Below are 15,300 nucleotides of genomic sequence, written 5' to 3'. Positions count from 1 at the left end.
AATAACTCCTTTTGTAGTATTTATTTCCAAAAAAAAAAATAGACCTGATTTGAATCTCTAATGGTTGAAGTAAAATCAAAACAGATTTTTTTTCATTCACGCTTTATATTATTGGCCTTTATTAAAATTCAGCTGTGCTTGAAACACACAATGAAGTTGCAATAATAATAAAGTTATTGAATACTTAAAAAAATATTGCAACAAGAATGCATTAATCATAATGTGCATTAAATTTAAAAAGAAAAATGCATATAAATACATGGAGGTTTGATAGATTTAAAATGGTACGACTGGCTCGGCTAAATTAAATTTAAAAAGGGAAAAAGAGCACTTCAGCACATAGTCTTAGCTCAATTAAGCACACAATCATGAACATTTGCTGCTGAGAACAGCCGCTGCGGCCTTATTGATTGTCTTGATGGCAGATTCCATTTCTATTTTAGTGAGTAAGGCGTTCACGGTGATGCGAATGCTTGGTTCGGGCAGTTTCTTTTCTTGATCAGTCAAATAGGCAGCAGTGGTCAAAGCTAGATTAGCCTCCTCACACTAAAATAATACAAATAAATTAAACTAGTGAGTTTTAAAAAGGATTGAACATAACTTGCAGACATTAAAGATTTTATTTGAAAGTACAAAATCTTATTATTCATTTTTCTAAATAAAAATAAAGCAGGTAAAAAAATTACCTGCATCACGATATCATTCAAGATTTCCTCGTCTTTGGTTTTGTCTCCTGATGGAATTGCAAGTCGGATGTGTTTCACAACTGATTCTGGATGGGCGAAGACTCGAAGCTCTGATATTAACAGGCTGTTCAGTTTTTCGTGCATGAATATGCAGTTGCTTTTCAGTGTCTGGAATATCGAAGGATCTTTTTTCATGATGTCCAAGGAGGTGATCGCTGCTGCCATCATGAGCGGAGGTGCCGAGGCCGAAAAACAGTACCCTGGATTTGAAAATTATCAAATTTGACTTCAATTTACATTCAATTAAAGATACCAAGTCCAGAAAGGCGCTGGTGTTCAATGATGAAATGAGAACCGACACAAAAGCCACCAATGGACCCAACTGCATACTCAAGACTTCCGGAAATCATGTCCAGCTCAGCAGGGTCAATGTTGTAGTACTCGGTGATACCGTGACCATTTTTGCCAATAGTGCCAAATGAAACAGATTCGTCCAGGAAGAAACGAAGTTTGTATTTTTCTCTCAGTTCCAGCAACCTAGGCAGAGGGGCCATTTCTCCAGTATTCATGTAAATTCCTTCGGCGACCAAAAAGCGCCTAGTCCTCTTGGCTCTTTTTGGATTCTAAAGAATTATACAAAAAATTAGCCAAAGGAAATAAGAAAATTGGCGAATTCATACCTTTCTGTCCAAATCAGCCTGCTCCATCAAGATCCGTTCCAAATCTTCCACGTCATTGTGCTTGAAAAAGAAAATTCTACTGCGCGATGCATCCAGACCCTTTTGAATGGCAAAATTCACCATTTCGTCGCTACAAAATTAAAAATATTCTAATTGTTTGATTGAAAATTCCAAATTAAACATACACAAAAATGACATCTGAGCGCTTTGAATAAGCAGGAATCGCACTAGCAATGGTTGAAAATCCGTAGGAATAAACAACGGCTTCTTCACACCCCATGTACTCGGCAAGTTTGTCTTCCAGGTCCAGATGAACCTCTGCAACAATCATTATTTCTGATTTTGTGGGGGGGAAAAAATCAGCAACAACTAACCAGTAGTGCCATAAAACCCTCTAGGACCACAAGAACCAACACCGTAGTGAGAGAGACACTTGAGAGCAGCTTCCTCAATTTTTGGATTTTCAATAAGGCCGAGATAATTGTGCGTGGCTAAATTCAAACACTGTCTGTCTCCAAGCTGAATGTACTTTCCAACCTAAAAAAGTTGCTTGTAATTAGAATTGTTTGTAAAGGTAAGGAAATGTTTACTTTGCTGGAGACGATCCTAGGGTGGAGTGCCCTGCTGGAAACAGGCGTAACTGGGACAAGCGGCTCTGGCATCCACTCATCGATGAGTTCTTGCTCTTCCTGCGATAATGAATGGGTAAATAATTACAGCAAACAAAACACATATTATGTAACAATAAATATTGCAAGATATTCATAAAATTGAAAACCTTTTTGGTCAGTTTTTGTTTGTCAGTCAGACTGTAGCTCTTCATGAAGAGCAGCCACATAAGCCACACGATGAGACCCGCCTCGAACACCAAGTGATAAACAGGTGCCTGCAGCAAAAGAATTAAAATAAACACCCAAGTAATTTTTCCATCCAACAAACTTACATGTTGCAGCGCTTTGATGGATTCGAAGAGGCCGTGGAACATGTCCAGGGGCACCATTGCGACGGTGACCCGTTGGATCGCGTGAGATGAGGCACCTGATTAAATCTTTGGTGATTACGACGGCTATGTGAGTCAGCTCAGGCGGCCAGAGATAAGCAAAATTGCGGAATTTACACCGACGAGTGCATGCCGGCCGCAGCCACCGGATGGACACGCCCTCTTTTGACTGATAACAACGTGGTGGCGGCGCTGCTGTCGAAAAGTCAGGTGCTTCTGACAACCACGCCCCCCTAATGCGAATAACCCTTTTGAAGCACGCACGGTGCCTAATTTGTCGGCTTTTAAATTAGTGTCAAGTGCAAATTAGACAGATAAATGCATCTGGTGAAGTGCGAGTCTTATCTATAACAGGTGTAGACGTGTGCGAACATGTACGACGTCGTCATCGTCGGTGCTGGGGCTGCGGGGGTGGCAGCCGGCACCAGGCTCCTCAGGGGTGGAGTTTCAAATTTCGGTAAATTATTAAAAGAAAAAATTTATGCCGAAATGATTTGTTTTCTTTATTTAAATTTTACTGTAATTTCAAGCAAAAAATATTTTTTTTATGATATTTAGCTTAATTTTTTTTTAAATCATGTAATAAAATGTAGAACACTTTCTATGTAATTCTAATTAATTTTTCTAGTAATTTTGGAAGCTGAGAATAGAATTGGTGGTCGAGTTAACTCTGCTCAATTTGGTGAGGAAAATACTTTTTAATATTTTATTTTACATAGTTATTAATATTTTTACTTCCAGATGGATGCACCGTTGACATGGGTGCCCAGTGGGTGCACGGTGAACAAAATAACGTTGTTTATGAAATGGCCAGCCACCGATTGTCAGTGGACGAGCAAATGAACAACTACGCTTCCGCAGAGGCATTTCTGGAAAATGGTGAAAAATTTAACATGGATATTGTGTTTCTCTTGTACTCCTGGATTGGTGAAATCGAGGCCACTATGCCTATCAAGCTTAAAAACTTTTCCGGTTCTTTGGGAGATTTTTACAATCAAGAGTAATTTTATTTTGATCTCTTTTATGTGCCATTTTGAACATCACATATTCTCTTTTTAAGGTTGGCAAAAAGAATCAAAGAATACCCAGAGCCGATCGCAGAGAACGACGTTCGCGCTTTCATGGAGTGGTTCGAGAAGTTTGAGAATTCAATCGACGGTTCTGACTCGTGGTTCGAGACTTCAGGAAAAGGTCACTTGGCCTATGTTGATTGTCCGGGTGAACTTCTGAACAAATGGAATTCAGGGGGATATCTCTCTGCCATCAAAATGCTTATAGTGAGATTCACTGTTTTTAACTTATTTATTTATTTTAATTAATTTTATTTAACTGGAAAATAAATTATTATTCAATTATTTCAGGAGCAAACAAAACAAGAAGAAACTTTTGAGAAAAAAATTGTACTGAGCTGCGAAGTTGAGAGCATCGATTTCTCCAAAATGCCTGTCAAAGTGAAATGCAAAGGAGGCGCGGTATACGAGGCTACGTCTGTCATCGTAACTGTATCTCTGGGTGTGCTGAAAGAACAAGCACAAAGTTTGTTCACTCCTAGCTTGCCACAGTACAAGATGAACGCAATTAAGGTATATTTGATCAAATAAATTCCAGAGTACTTTTGAAATTGGTGTGATTATTTACACAGGGTCTCGCAATTGGCTGTGTAAATAAAATTTATTTGAGTTTCCCCCACAAGTGGTGGCACGACAAAGCACCAGGCTTCTGCTTTTTTTGGAGCAATGCTGATGACGACCTACCTCTGCACAAGGTAAATAATAGAACCACAAAATTTTGTGCCGTGTTCATACAATTTTACTCTTAGAAATGGCATCGTGGTGTTTTTGGTTTCTTCCCCGTTTCAAGTGCTCCCAATGTCCTCTGTGGTTGGATGATTGGTGAAATGGCCCGATATGCTGAAACCTTGCCAGACGAAGAGGTGCAAAATGGATGCATGGAGCTGCTGCAAAGATATCTTGGAAAACAGTATGCAGTGGTAGACTGCACTGGAATCAAAAGGTTTAATAATCTTTAAAAATCATAATCAAAATGGTAACAAATTAATATAGGTCGACCTGGTACTCAAATCCACATTTTCGAGGCAGCTACTCATTCCGTAGCATGGATACGGAATTACTCGATACTGCAGCTATTCACCTGGCAACTCCATTATCTGATGCCAACGGAAATGCTGTAATTATTTTAAAATTCTAATGACATTTGATGATTGACTGGCTGAAATGTAGATTGTCCAATTTGCTGGAGAAGCTTCGCATCCAGGTTATTTTTCAACAGTTCATGGAGCAATCGAGTCTGGCTGGAGAGAAGCTGATCGCATTTTAGCCAGACCTCGGTAAACTTGTGAGAAAAAATAATTAAATCTAATAAAGTTTTATTATCAAAGACCTATGCTTGACTTTGGTCCGACACAACTCTTTGATGTTATAATTGTTGGTGCTGGAATGGCCGGCTTAGGAGCAGCTAGGACTTTATACAAAGCAGGATTAAAGAATTTTGCAATTATAGAAGGTACCAATTAAAAATAAAATAAATGATATTTTTAAATTTATTTAAATATTTGCATTCTAGCTCAAAATTATGCTGGTGGCAGAGCCTGCACTGTCCGCTGGGGTGATGGTTCCACCTTTGTAGAAAAAGGTGCGCAATGGATCCATGGTGAACATGGAAACCCACTTCTCAAAATTGCAAGAGAGCACAATCTATTGAATAACATAGTCTCATTTGAGGGCCTAGGTAATTTTGAAATAACAAAAATTTGGTAGTAATAATTTTAAAACTGCTTGCAGGTCCTTATTTACTCGAAAATGGGGATAAACTTGATTTAGCCATTGTTCGAGAAGCAGCTGAGGAGGTACAAAAAATTTTGGTTAATTGTGAGCGATTTTCAGAGGATGAGGGACAAGACTATCCACCTTCCGTTGGCCATTATCTGCGTCAAAAGTTTTACGAGTACATTGACAGGACATCGACTTCAGAGGAAGATCGAATAATCAAAGAGCAGCTGCTTGACTGGCATTTGCGGTTTCAAATTATTGACAATTCTTGCCGTATTCTGGACGAGCTTTCTGCTAAGTCCTGGGGTGACTACGACAGCTTCCCTGGAACGGACTGCAATAATTTGAAAAATGGCTATTCATCTCTGGTTGATGCTATAGTCTCCGAACTGCCCAAGGAGAGTCTTTACCTTTCTCACCCTGTCAACACTATTGTTTATCAAACAAACTTGACAAGAGAAAACATCAATACCACTGTCGCTGGTCAAAGTAAGATGAACAAAAATTGGATTCCACCTGTGATTGTCACCTGTGAAAATGGAGCAAGATTCGGAGCTCAGTTTGTGATAGTAACTTGCTCATTGGGTGTTTTGAAAAGCTGCCATAAAAATTTATTCCTTCCTGCTCTGCCAGATAATCTGAGCCAGGTATATAATTGTCCTTCTTTTCAATTCTAAATCATACATTTTTTTGCAGACAATCCAAAATCTTGGTTATGAAAATATAACCAAAATATATCTTGAATACGAAGAAAAGTGGTGGAGGGAAGACGAAAAAGGTTTTCAATTGCTTTGGTCCCGAGATTCAATGGTTTTGCCAGGAGTATAAATACTACAGTTTTAAAAAAAATGTTTTACTAAAAATAAAATCTCAATCAGGAAGCAGCTTGGTGCAAGGACATGACAGGATTTGACATAATGCCAAGCAACTATGGCAACGTCATCCTGGGTTGGGTTGGTTCCGAGAGCGCCAAGTTAGTAGAAACTTTGCCGGAAGATCAAATTGGAATGGACTGCACTAAAGTCTTAAGAAAATTTCTTAATAGAAACGTCCCAGTCCCAAAGAGAGTATTCAGGTTTGTATTTTGAAAGTCGTTCTATAAGAATAATTTATTTAATTACCAACTTCTAGGACACAATGGTTCTGCAATCCCTATGTTAAAGGGGCCTACAGTTTTTCGGCAGATCGATGTGACGAGTCTGGAACAAAGCCGAGTGATTTGCTAAAACCTGTTACTGCTTCATTTGCTGAGCTGAATTTGGAGGTAGGATATTTCTGTAATTTTGCTCCCATTTATTTTGATGTCATTCACATTTAGATACCAATCGTCCTCTTGGCTGGTGAGGCGGCTCATGACTGCCATTTTTCAACAACTCATGGTGCTTTCGAAACTGGAGAGATGCAAGGAAACAAAATTCTGAGTCATATCAACATTTCACAACCTCAAACTCAAATGATTTCTAAATATTAGCGTGAATATTTCCATTGCCAATCATTATTACTGCTTCATCACCTAGTCTGTGTCAATCAAATTTTACAAAATCAGTATCTTGTGATTTTAGATATTTCCTTTTTTTAATACTGCAGATTTAAAAACCTTAAAATTTTTTAATGGTGCACATTTTATGTATTTGCTACATTTGAAATAAAAGATATAAAGGCAAAATTTAAAAATTTTTGGAGATTTTTATTTTACTATAGTTGTCATCTTGGCAATAAATGTCAAAATTTAATGTTTATCATTAAAGCTATTTTATTTTCTAACGGCTGTGTGCAACACGAACAGTCGCTTAACATCTGTTAATAAAAACATCGGGAGGAATTGCTCTCGAAGCGTGTTTTTTTTTTAAATAAATAAGAGGAGTAACAATTTGATTACTGAGACATAACCTTCTGCTGCTGCTGTTGTTGCTGCCTAACATGTTGGGCCCTGATTCGTCTTTGGACAAGGTGGCACCTGAGAGAAACTGGATTGGCTCGAAGATTTTTCAGATCTCCACGAGTTGGATTCAGTACAATAGATGGGTTCATTTTTGACAAGGCTTCATCCACTCTAGTCTGCAAACTTTGCAAGCTGTTTTCTACAAAAGGCATTGTCACATCTTCAATTGTGTCTGTTGATGACGGCGGCTCGGGCAATTCCTGAACCCAAAGTTAAGTTAGCATTTTTTATTTTAAATTATCTTCGATAATACCTCCAACATAATGTTGAGTGAAAAGTCGGAAATGTCAGTTCCTTTCATGTTATTCTCTAGTCTTCTTAAGACATCCTCCATAATAACATAAACCTCTTCATATGTCCAATATGAAAATATTTTCACCTGTCTATTATTTGTCTGAAATTTAAAGATTTAAAAGTTTTAGAGTTGAGATCGGTAAATAGAACATCAAGGCTAGCATACCATTTGTGGAGGATAAGCAGAGTTTAGTCTGCCTGCATGATAAGCATCCAATGCAAAGTCTAAATTAAATCTGCACAGCCTGTGCACAACTGCCCTTGTTGTAATCTTGTCGAGACATTGAGGGAAGTCCCTCATTTCTTTCCACATCTGCAGCACCAGATCAACGTCGTTGCTGTTCAGTAGCCGCACCATAAGAGAGTTTGTGTTTTTGGGGAGCTCTGTTAATTTAAAAACGATTAAAAATTGCTTAAATAACAAGCTGTTTAAATTTACCCTTTGATAGGTTGTTAGTTTGGCAAAACTTTAACTTGGTTTCTCTGGCGTGAGTCCATAGAACAAGGGATTCTTTGTATCTGTGCTCATTGACAAAGTTTTGTATCAGCAGCTCCAGCACATCTAGTAAGTCTTTAGACCCTCTGTGGCCCGTCGTCTGATTAAATCCTGAATTTTTGAAGGATTTTAAATTTTGACACAATTAAATATACACAGGTGCTAACTTTTAAGCAGTTCAAAAGCCTCAGCTGCTTGGCCCATTCTGAAGCACATTTTGCAGCTTTTAAGGAGAATTTGTTCTAGTGTGATTGGGTTGTCTCTGTAAGAGGTAACGTTCTCCCAACTAAGTTGTGACATAGTTTTCACAGTCAAATAAACAGCGAGTGCGTCGTTCATTAAATCTTGGTCAACCAAGTCCAGCAGAATGTTGATTCCAACAGTCCCCAAGAGAATGTGGAATTTTTGAACCAGAGCAGCTTGTGTATTGCTTTTAGCTGTTAGATTTGAGATTAATATCAATTATTAATTGAGATATTACAAAATTTTACCATTCGCAGCTGTAGAAATTTTGAGAAATCCTTGACTAGGTCTTAACATCTTTTCTTTCAAAACACTGTACAAAATTCGCCCTCTAGGCAATTTGTCACCTGGATGTCGAAGCACAATGGAAGTGATTCGTGACAAATCATTTGACTCAGCTGCTCTCAACATTCGGGCGTACAGATCTTTAATCAATTCCTAAAAATAAATATATAATTAAATAAATAAAAAGGAATGATAAAAACACAATTTTTAAGCTTACAGGTTTGTCATGGCCAAAGCACAGCTTGGTGACTGTCTCGGGATTGTATTCCAGGTCAATTGGATCGTCAAGTTCATCGTCCGCTTTTTCAGTGGGACTGTATGGCCTGTTCAATTCATTGGGGTCCACTCCAGTCATTAGCAAAGACGGTGGCAGGGGAGGTGGAATAAGAGACACAGGAGGGGGTGGTGGTGGAGCTGCTGGAGCTTCTGGTGGAGGCAAGGGAGGATTGAGAGGAGGCAAAGGAGGATTTTGTGCAGGAAGTGGTGGCTGCACCACCACTTGCATTGGAGGGGGAGGGAGTTGCACTGGCTTTGAAGGTTTAGGGGCTGAAAATGTTTGAGTGGCTGAAGGTGGCGTTCGCCCTGATTTTGAGTAAAGAGAAACCCTTTCGGCTTCTCCGCAAAGCAGTGCCAAGTCTTGGATGACTCCCTAAATCAGAATTAATATTAATGCCTCTACATTTTCAGGGGAAATTAAAAACTTTACGTGTTTGAAGCAGCGCCACACTGTCTCCGAAACATTGGCAATCAGAATCTCCAAGGCCAACGTTACCCAGGGCTGTTCTTTGTTCAGCAGAACATGTTCGATGAGAATTTCCACAATGCTCTTGTGAGCAACAAAGTTTCTATCTTTGAACAACTGGTTGAGGACGTCGGGCAGATGCTGGAACGTTCGGATGCTGAGGCGGGCAATGTCATTCCTCAGCATCAGGGTGCAACACCTGTGGTTCATCACATAAACTAACACCCGCTTGACTTCAAAGGCGTTTTCCACTTCAATGACGTCAGAGAGCTGCAGCAACGCTTCTATCAGTCTGTTCCACCAGTAAGAGCCGAGTTCATCTTCACGGAACATAACTTCATAACACAGGCACAAGAGAAGGCGTGGTTCCCTAGACCGGACTAATTTTTTCAATAATTCCTCGAAGCAAGTTTGATAGTAGGCGACGAACTGCTTCTGGCGAATGGACAAGAAGCACTCCAAAGCTTTGGTGCTGCTCAACTGATGCATGTTCGAGCTCATTGGAACCAGCTGTTAAGATTTAAATGAAATACAAATTTAACATTACAGGAAATGCGCGTACCTCGTGCAACTGAGGACACCTTGGAACTTTGCAGCCTGGTGGACCTTTCATTTCTCTAATGCATCGGTTTATAAGAAACTCAGGTATGCAGTATTCATCTCTTATTTTGTTCCAGAATCCAACTTCAACTGCAATATATATTGTAATCATTACATTAATTTGTCTTTTTTCAAAATTTTTTATACCTGAGGTGTCCCTATAATGAGCAGGCAAGTGGTGGCCACTAATGTGTCTATCAAAGTCCTGCAAAAATGATATTTGGATCATTTTTTTCATTGAAAAAAATAAATAATAATATAATATTTAACATACTTGTACTTCAAGATTTGTTGCACTCCAAGCATTGACCTTCGATGGAGGCGGTACAGGTGCGAGTACCGCTGGTGGAGGCACTGGTTGAGGAACATTGAAGGCAGTTGGCGAGTTGTATGGGAATCCAGGACCATTTCCAACAGCTGGACTTCCTGAAGCGTCGCTTCCTATTTGTGGAGGGGTTGCAGAATGCATGGGGAAGATTGAGTGCCTTGGTGAATTTTGGGTCAATGGTGAGCTATTCGGATGCTGTATTGAAAATTTTGAAAAATTTATCATGTAGTTTTTAAATATTATTTTTAAACATACTGGAACTGGAAGCGGAACTGCGTTTTGGGCAATTTGCATGATGAACGGGGTTGACCGCAATCTCTCGTCAAGTGAAATATTTCCCGGAGTTTGGCTGAATCAAATCATATTTAAATATTTAATAAAAAACAAATCAAAAACTTTTTAAATTACCCTCCAGGCTGTAGAGTACTGGGGGCAAGGAATGAACTTCCCGTTTTCACAATACTGTTCAGGTCTAACTCATCCTGTGTGGGAGTGGGAGGAGCGTCCGGGGAATTTATCGGAGGTGTGTAAGACAATGGCTCATTATCAATATTATCACCATCAGGTGGAATGTGGTGACTGGATTTTGAAGGGCTTCTCCTGTGCCGCGAACTCAAACTTGAAGCTTTCCTATCTTCAATCCTTTGAGCAACAGCCTGGCTCGTTTCCTCATTTGCTAATGATTGTTTGGCTCCATTTGTCATCGACCCTTCATGGAGTCTATGCTCCCTGCGCATGTGGGCCTCTTGGTGCTTTCTCTCCGAATGGCCCAGTTTGCTAAGCGGCTTTGGAGTGTACTTCCTATTCTTGTAGTCGTTCATGGAAATCTTCTGCTTTAGTCTCTCTGCGTCTTTGCGCTTTTCCAAGTCAATCTTGTTGGCCTTCCTGTCAGCCTCGGACTTTTGCATTTCACGTTGGAAACGCACAAGGTCTCCAGTGGCCACGGGCGGGTTTCGAGACCATCTTGCCAGGATAATTGGAGCCTCTCGGATCTGCTGTCTGGCCAAAAGCATGAGGTCTTCTACCGAGGGCCCGCTGTAGTTTCTCAAGCAGCTCAGAGGATCTGTCTGCGCTGACCTCTCCACTGTGATTGCCTGGAAATAATTGTATAATAATTATGATCAATCTCAAATTCACTTCTATGGATTCAAATTTTTACCTTTCTTTCAACTCGAGGCATCTTTTGGACGATAATTTTCTTTTCAAACCTCCGTGGGTCTTGTGGTGGTGTGGGAAGGATTGAAAATTCTTTAGTTTCCTTTGGTTTAACAGGTTCGGCTCGTTTTGGAATCTTGAAAGATGGTGTTTGCAAGGGCTTTGGAATTTCTACATTTTGCTTTGCATCACTACTCTTCTCTGCCTTGTTTTGCTTCTTGTTTTTCTCTCTTTCCTTTTCCCTCAGCTCTTTTTCTTTTTCTCTGAACTCTTTCTCCTTTTCTTTTACTTCCTTCTCCTTCTCTTTGTCTCGTTGCTCCCTCTCTTTCTGCCTCTTTTCCTTGCGCTCCTTTTCCTTTCTTTCCTCCGACCTGGAATCGCTCCTCTCCAGAGATACATCCTTCTCTTTCTTCTCCTTGACTTGCTCTTCATTTCTAGAATCACTCCTTGACAGCGACTTTTCTTGGTCAGCCTTTTCTTTTGCCCTTTCATCTCCTCTTGAAATGCTACTGTCTCTGGACCGCTCTCCTTCCGATGGTACTTCCTCCACTGGCTCAGGGGTCTCAATCTTCCTCTTCTCGCTTTTTGATTTCTCCTTTTCAGTCTCAACCTTCTTTGACGTTTTCACCAATTTGGTATCGGTGTCCGACTCATCACCGGACGACAGCAGACGGATCCTCTTTTTCTTCTTTTCCTTGTCCTTCCCCTCTACCTTGCGCTTTTTAAGCTCCTCATCCTTCTTCTGCTGCTTGGCTTCGTCCTTCCACATTTCCTCTTTGGCCAAAACCATGTCTAGCATTTCGTTTCTGTTGACCTTCACCTTTGGAGAAGTGTAATTCTGTGGTGGGCTGCTTTCCTTCTTCTTTAGCTTGCACGCCTCTTTGATCTGGGCTTCCGTCAGCTGCTGCAGTTTGACTATGCATGGAAGAGTGGTCAGCTGGTCAAGACAAGTGTCCATATCTTGAGCTGAATAGATATGCTTTTGCCTCAACATGATCCGAACAGCGTCCACCAACCACTGAGCAGGTGTTCCATGTTCCACAAGTCGCACCCCTGCCCTCACAGCAGCAGGTTTTGGATAAACAGGTGGTTTCAATTTTTTCTGTTTCTCCTTTTCTTTCTTTTTCTTTTTTACCTTCTTCTTTTCAACTTTGGAGGCGCTGTCGGATTCATCAGAACTATCTCGAACACTTGCTTTTGTCGAATTTGACTCTTCTGCCTCCACCTCTGGCTTTTCAATAACCAACTCTTTTTCTTTCTTTACCTCGATTTTCTCCTCCTCCTCCTCTTGAGTTTGTTTTTGGGATTTCATCAAGTCACTTCTAATTTTGATTGCAAATTCAAAGGTGCTGGGTGCATCCACCTTAGTCACCTCCTTCTCTGGCTCATCCCAGTCAAAACTTTTCAAGCCAAAGTCAGCAGGAAGATTGGGCATCAGTGATTCTTCATGCTGCGGTGCCTCTGGCTGGTTCGATTGGAAGTGGTCAACAGTCGTATCCATCATCTCATCATCGGAGACATGCTCTTCTTTGATGACAAACGGGGCTGCATTTTCACTACTTGAGCCGAGCATTACTATTTCCAAGTCTTCTGCAGATGCTTGTTGTGCAGGCGTATCTTGTGGAGATTTTTCTAAGGTTTCTGTTGCAGTTCCTGTCGCAATTTCTAAAGGAACAGGACACAGGGTTTCTAATGTGGGCAACTCCGGAATTGCAACTGCTTCAAGTCCATCGTCCAAAAATTCGTCAAAATTTGAGTTCGCCAGATTGGCAAAGTTTCGAACTGCTTCGTCCAAGTCCTCCTCGCCCATTTCACTTATTGCCGATTCAACAATAGTCTTTTCCATCTCTTCGGACAGGATGTTTCCTGAGAAATCTGCGTCACCACACACAGGTTCTTTGTGACAGGCAGCGTCTGGTGGTGCCTGTTGTTGGGCCAGGGCTTCACCTGTTTCACTGCCTTTTTTGTGCTGAAATTAGACGAGTTGAATTTTTATTTCTTAGAATATATTTAGATTAGATTTCAGTGGGCAAGAATTAAGTTTCCATTAAAATTCAACTTAAATGTAATAAAAATATGATATTAAAAGTCTTACCACTTTAGCGTCCATATTAATTTATGGTTATTATTTGATTCTGGCCGCGTCCATCAATCACATAACTTTTGGCCTGTAAATAACGTATATTTACATTTAATCGTCGACCTGAAAAAACACAACAATTACAACTTGAAACTGGGGTCTTCCTTATTACGACATGCAGTGCAAAAACACGATTTAAATGATCCAAAATATGATATGAGCAAGAAATTTGAAGAATTGCACTTGCAAAATTATCAAATTTCCCAACGATAAAAATTTTGAAAGAAATGAGGAACTTCAAAATTATGGGTAAAATTTTCACCGGAAGAAAACAGAAACAGTGCCGACATCAAAATAATGAGGTTTCATGGGTTAATAACACAAAATTTGCAGATAAAAGTAAAAAGCGGACCTGCCATGAAATCGGTGTGTTGATTGCACGTTTAGTTGATAAATTGACCACTCACCCTGGCCGGCCTGGCCCCTGGCGGCGCTGCTTACGGACTTTTGCTTCTAGAAACTCGGCCAAGTTTAGCGGGAGGCTTGAAAAACGACATGAGTCAATCCCACTTGGCCGCAGTGTGAAACTTTCTCGTTTTTCAAAGTGTTGTCGTCGCCTATATTAGCCAAATTTCTTTTAGAATCCTAGTTTTGAGACTGAGATACAATGGGTGAGTTCAGTATTCGCTCTGCATTCGTGCACTCGAGTGCAATTTGGTGTCAAAATATTGGCTGTCACGATCGCATGGTTGCGACGCATTGGGTCAAAATAATCTTGTCTCGGGTCAATGTTTCTGTAAATCTAAAGGTCTTTTACTTTCCAGCTGCCGTTCCAAGAAGTTTTAGTCTTCTAGAAGAGTTGGAGCAGGGACAGAAAGGTGTCGGTGACGGCACCATAAGCTGGGGATTGGAGAGCGACGATGACATGAGCCTCACCCACTGGACTGGGATGATCATCGGGCCTCCCCGTGTAATTATTTCATCCATGCCCATGCATAATTTTCGTCTTGACTTCCATTTTATATGATTTTACAATTGGCTTATCTTTAAGAAAACATAAATAATTCACATAAATAAAACTATTTTGAAGTTTTTTGCAATTGTTTGCTAAAAAATTCAATAAAAACTTTGAATTTATCCATTTTTAGGCAATTGAGCATTGGTTTGTAGAATCAATAATTAAGTTTTTTATTGTGAATATTAAAAAAAAAAATGAAATCTTACCAAATTTTTTTTTGCAGACCCCTTATGAGAACAGAATGTACAGCTTGAGAATTGAGTGTGGTCCGAAGTACCCTCAGCAGCCTCCAACAGTCAAATTCCACACCAAAATTAACATGAACTGCGTCACTTCCACAGGCGCCGTGAGTTCATCTTTCAAATTCAGTTGCCAGAAGCTAATAAAATCGTGATGCAGGTTGACAGCAGAATGGTGCCTGTGCTGTGCAAGTGGCAGAGTGACAACACAATCAAGAACTTGCTGACTGACCTGCGTAGACTGATGACCGCCAAGGAGAATCTGAAGCAAGCTCAGCCACCCGAAGGTACTACCTATTAAGCCGATTTCGCATTCCGTTCTTGCATTCCATGCCGGTCTTTTATTTTCTACCACAACCCAGTGTTGCAGCCATTCTCAGAACCCTTTCCCAAGTTTGTTTGTTGGTTCACTGACAGCCATTCAACGAGTTACTCTTTTTTTAAGCTTTGGTGTGACTGTAGCTGTCACGGTATTTGTTAACATAACCAACTATTAACATGTGATAAAGGATTTGAATAAATTAAATGCTCCATGGCAATTGAGGAATAATTTTGATTTTTAGTTAATAGTAGAAGAATTTCAACTGAACCAATTCATTTATGTGGGGCTTTCAAATGGTATTGATCTTGTATCCTGCTTTTACAGAGATAACCTAACATATTGGAACAGAAAAAAAACTTGCAAATTGATTTAAATACTCATAGAGTCAATAATTCATTTTC

At 40.0% G+C, this 15,300-nt stretch overlaps 4 protein-coding genes across 6 annotated transcripts; 2 read left to right on the top strand and 2 right to left on the bottom strand.

The window, feature by feature from the left end:
- Positions 1-72: 72 nt before the first annotated feature.
- LOC132194122 (serine palmitoyltransferase 1) lies at positions 73-2,525 on the bottom strand. Its single transcript, XM_059615210.1, has 9 exons — positions 2,310-2,525; positions 2,145-2,252; positions 1,957-2,055; positions 1,741-1,903; positions 1,552-1,684; positions 1,367-1,496; positions 1,000-1,309; positions 687-946; positions 73-546 (listed from the first exon to the last, which is right to left on the bottom strand). Exons 1-9 carry the CDS (start codon positions 2,364-2,366, stop codon positions 367-369), a joined length of 1,440 nt encoding a protein of 479 aa, XP_059471193.1. The 5' UTR covers positions 2,367-2,525; the 3' UTR covers positions 73-366.
- A 71-nt stretch (positions 2,526-2,596) lies between these two features.
- LOC132194080 (spermine oxidase-like) lies at positions 2,597-6,831 on the top strand. The gene is made up of 16 exons (XM_059615143.1): positions 2,597-2,823; positions 2,995-3,048; positions 3,108-3,366; positions 3,427-3,643; positions 3,728-3,949; positions 4,009-4,131; positions 4,186-4,379; positions 4,430-4,553; positions 4,607-4,713; positions 4,765-4,889; positions 4,950-5,114; positions 5,168-5,802; positions 5,852-5,977; positions 6,034-6,230; positions 6,287-6,419; positions 6,474-6,831. Exons 1-16 carry the CDS (start codon positions 2,739-2,741, stop codon positions 6,624-6,626), a joined length of 2,919 nt encoding a protein of 972 aa, XP_059471126.1. The 5' UTR covers positions 2,597-2,738; the 3' UTR covers positions 6,627-6,831.
- Positions 6,832-6,883: 52 nt separating this feature from the next.
- Positions 6,884-13,770, bottom strand: LOC132194077 (uncharacterized). 3 transcript variants are annotated; one of them, XM_059615140.1, is made up of 16 exons: positions 13,733-13,770; positions 13,336-13,443; positions 11,245-13,209; positions 10,494-11,179; positions 10,341-10,434; positions 10,032-10,280; positions 9,905-9,962; positions 9,720-9,847; positions 9,122-9,667; positions 8,633-9,064; positions 8,379-8,568; positions 8,055-8,324; positions 7,831-7,998; positions 7,558-7,775; positions 7,351-7,491; positions 6,884-7,297 (listed from the first exon to the last, which is right to left on the bottom strand). In XM_059615140.1, exons 2-16 carry the CDS (start codon positions 13,348-13,350, stop codon positions 7,031-7,033), a joined length of 5,427 nt encoding a protein of 1,808 aa, XP_059471123.1. In that variant the 5' UTR covers positions 13,351-13,443; positions 13,733-13,770; the 3' UTR covers positions 6,884-7,030. The 3 variants fall into 3 exon arrangements, with proteins under 3 accessions (XP_059471123.1, XP_059471125.1, XP_059471124.1); XM_059615142.1 differs by having other exon boundaries at positions 13,737-13,758; XM_059615141.1 differs by having other exon boundaries at positions 13,643-13,751.
- Positions 13,771-13,830: 60 nt separating this feature from the next.
- LOC132194081 (ubiquitin-conjugating enzyme E2 variant 2-like) lies at positions 13,831-15,116 on the top strand. Its single transcript, XM_059615144.1, has 4 exons — positions 13,831-13,991; positions 14,145-14,290; positions 14,562-14,684; positions 14,738-15,116. The coding sequence occupies exons 1-4, from the start codon at positions 13,988-13,990 to the stop codon at positions 14,876-14,878; spliced, it is 414 nt and encodes a 137-aa protein (XP_059471127.1). The 5' UTR covers positions 13,831-13,987; the 3' UTR covers positions 14,879-15,116.
- Positions 15,117-15,300: the final 184 nt, after the last annotated feature.

Source organism: Neocloeon triangulifer, unplaced genomic scaffold, assembly GCF_031216515.1.
Source record: "Neocloeon triangulifer isolate White Clay Creek 2 clone unplaced genomic scaffold, ASM3121651v1 ptg000006l, whole genome shotgun sequence".
In the NCBI taxonomy this organism is placed as follows: domain Eukaryota; kingdom Metazoa; phylum Arthropoda; class Insecta; order Ephemeroptera; family Baetidae; genus Neocloeon; species Neocloeon triangulifer.
Note: the sequence above shows the minus strand (reverse complement) of the source record. Positions and strands in the feature narration are given on the sequence as shown.

Excerpts from the sequence above, each read along its gene's own strand:
- LOC132194080 (XM_059615143.1), top strand. The coding sequence starts at position 2,739 with ATGTACGACGTCGTCATCGTCGGTGCTGGGGCTGCGGGGGTGGCAGCC. Across the intron at positions 2,824-2,994 it reads GGGTGGAGTTTCAAATTTCG|TAATTTTGGAAGCTGAGAAT; the intron begins GTAAATTATTAA and ends TAATTTTTCTAG. Across the intron at positions 4,554-4,606 it reads CTGATGCCAACGGAAATGCT|ATTGTCCAATTTGCTGGAGA; the intron begins GTAATTATTTTA and ends GCTGAAATGTAG.
- LOC132194077 (XM_059615140.1), bottom strand. Across the intron at positions 9,963-10,031 it reads CAACAAATCTTGAAGTACAA|GACTTTGATAGACACATTAG; the intron begins GTATGTTAAATA and ends TCATTTTTGCAG. Across the intron at positions 9,668-9,719 it reads GGTGTCCTCAGTTGCACGAG|CTGGTTCCAATGAGCTCGAA; the intron begins GTACGCGCATTT and ends AAATCTTAACAG.
- LOC132194122 (XM_059615210.1), bottom strand. The coding sequence starts at position 2,366 with ATGGTGCCCCTGGACATGTTCCACGGCCTCTTCGAATCCATCAAAGCG. Across the intron at positions 1,904-1,956 it reads CTAGGATCGTCTCCAGCAAA|GTTGGAAAGTACATTCAGCT; the intron begins GTAAACATTTCC and ends CAACTTTTTTAG. Across the intron at positions 1,685-1,740 it reads AGGGTTTTATGGCACTACTG|AGGTTCATCTGGACCTGGAA; the intron begins GTTAGTTGTTGC and ends TGATTGTTGCAG.
- LOC132194081 (XM_059615144.1), top strand. Across the intron at positions 14,291-14,561 it reads TGATCATCGGGCCTCCCCGT|ACCCCTTATGAGAACAGAAT; the intron begins GTAATTATTTCA and ends TTTTTTTTGCAG. Across the intron at positions 14,685-14,737 it reads GCGTCACTTCCACAGGCGCC|GTTGACAGCAGAATGGTGCC; the intron begins GTGAGTTCATCT and ends ATCGTGATGCAG.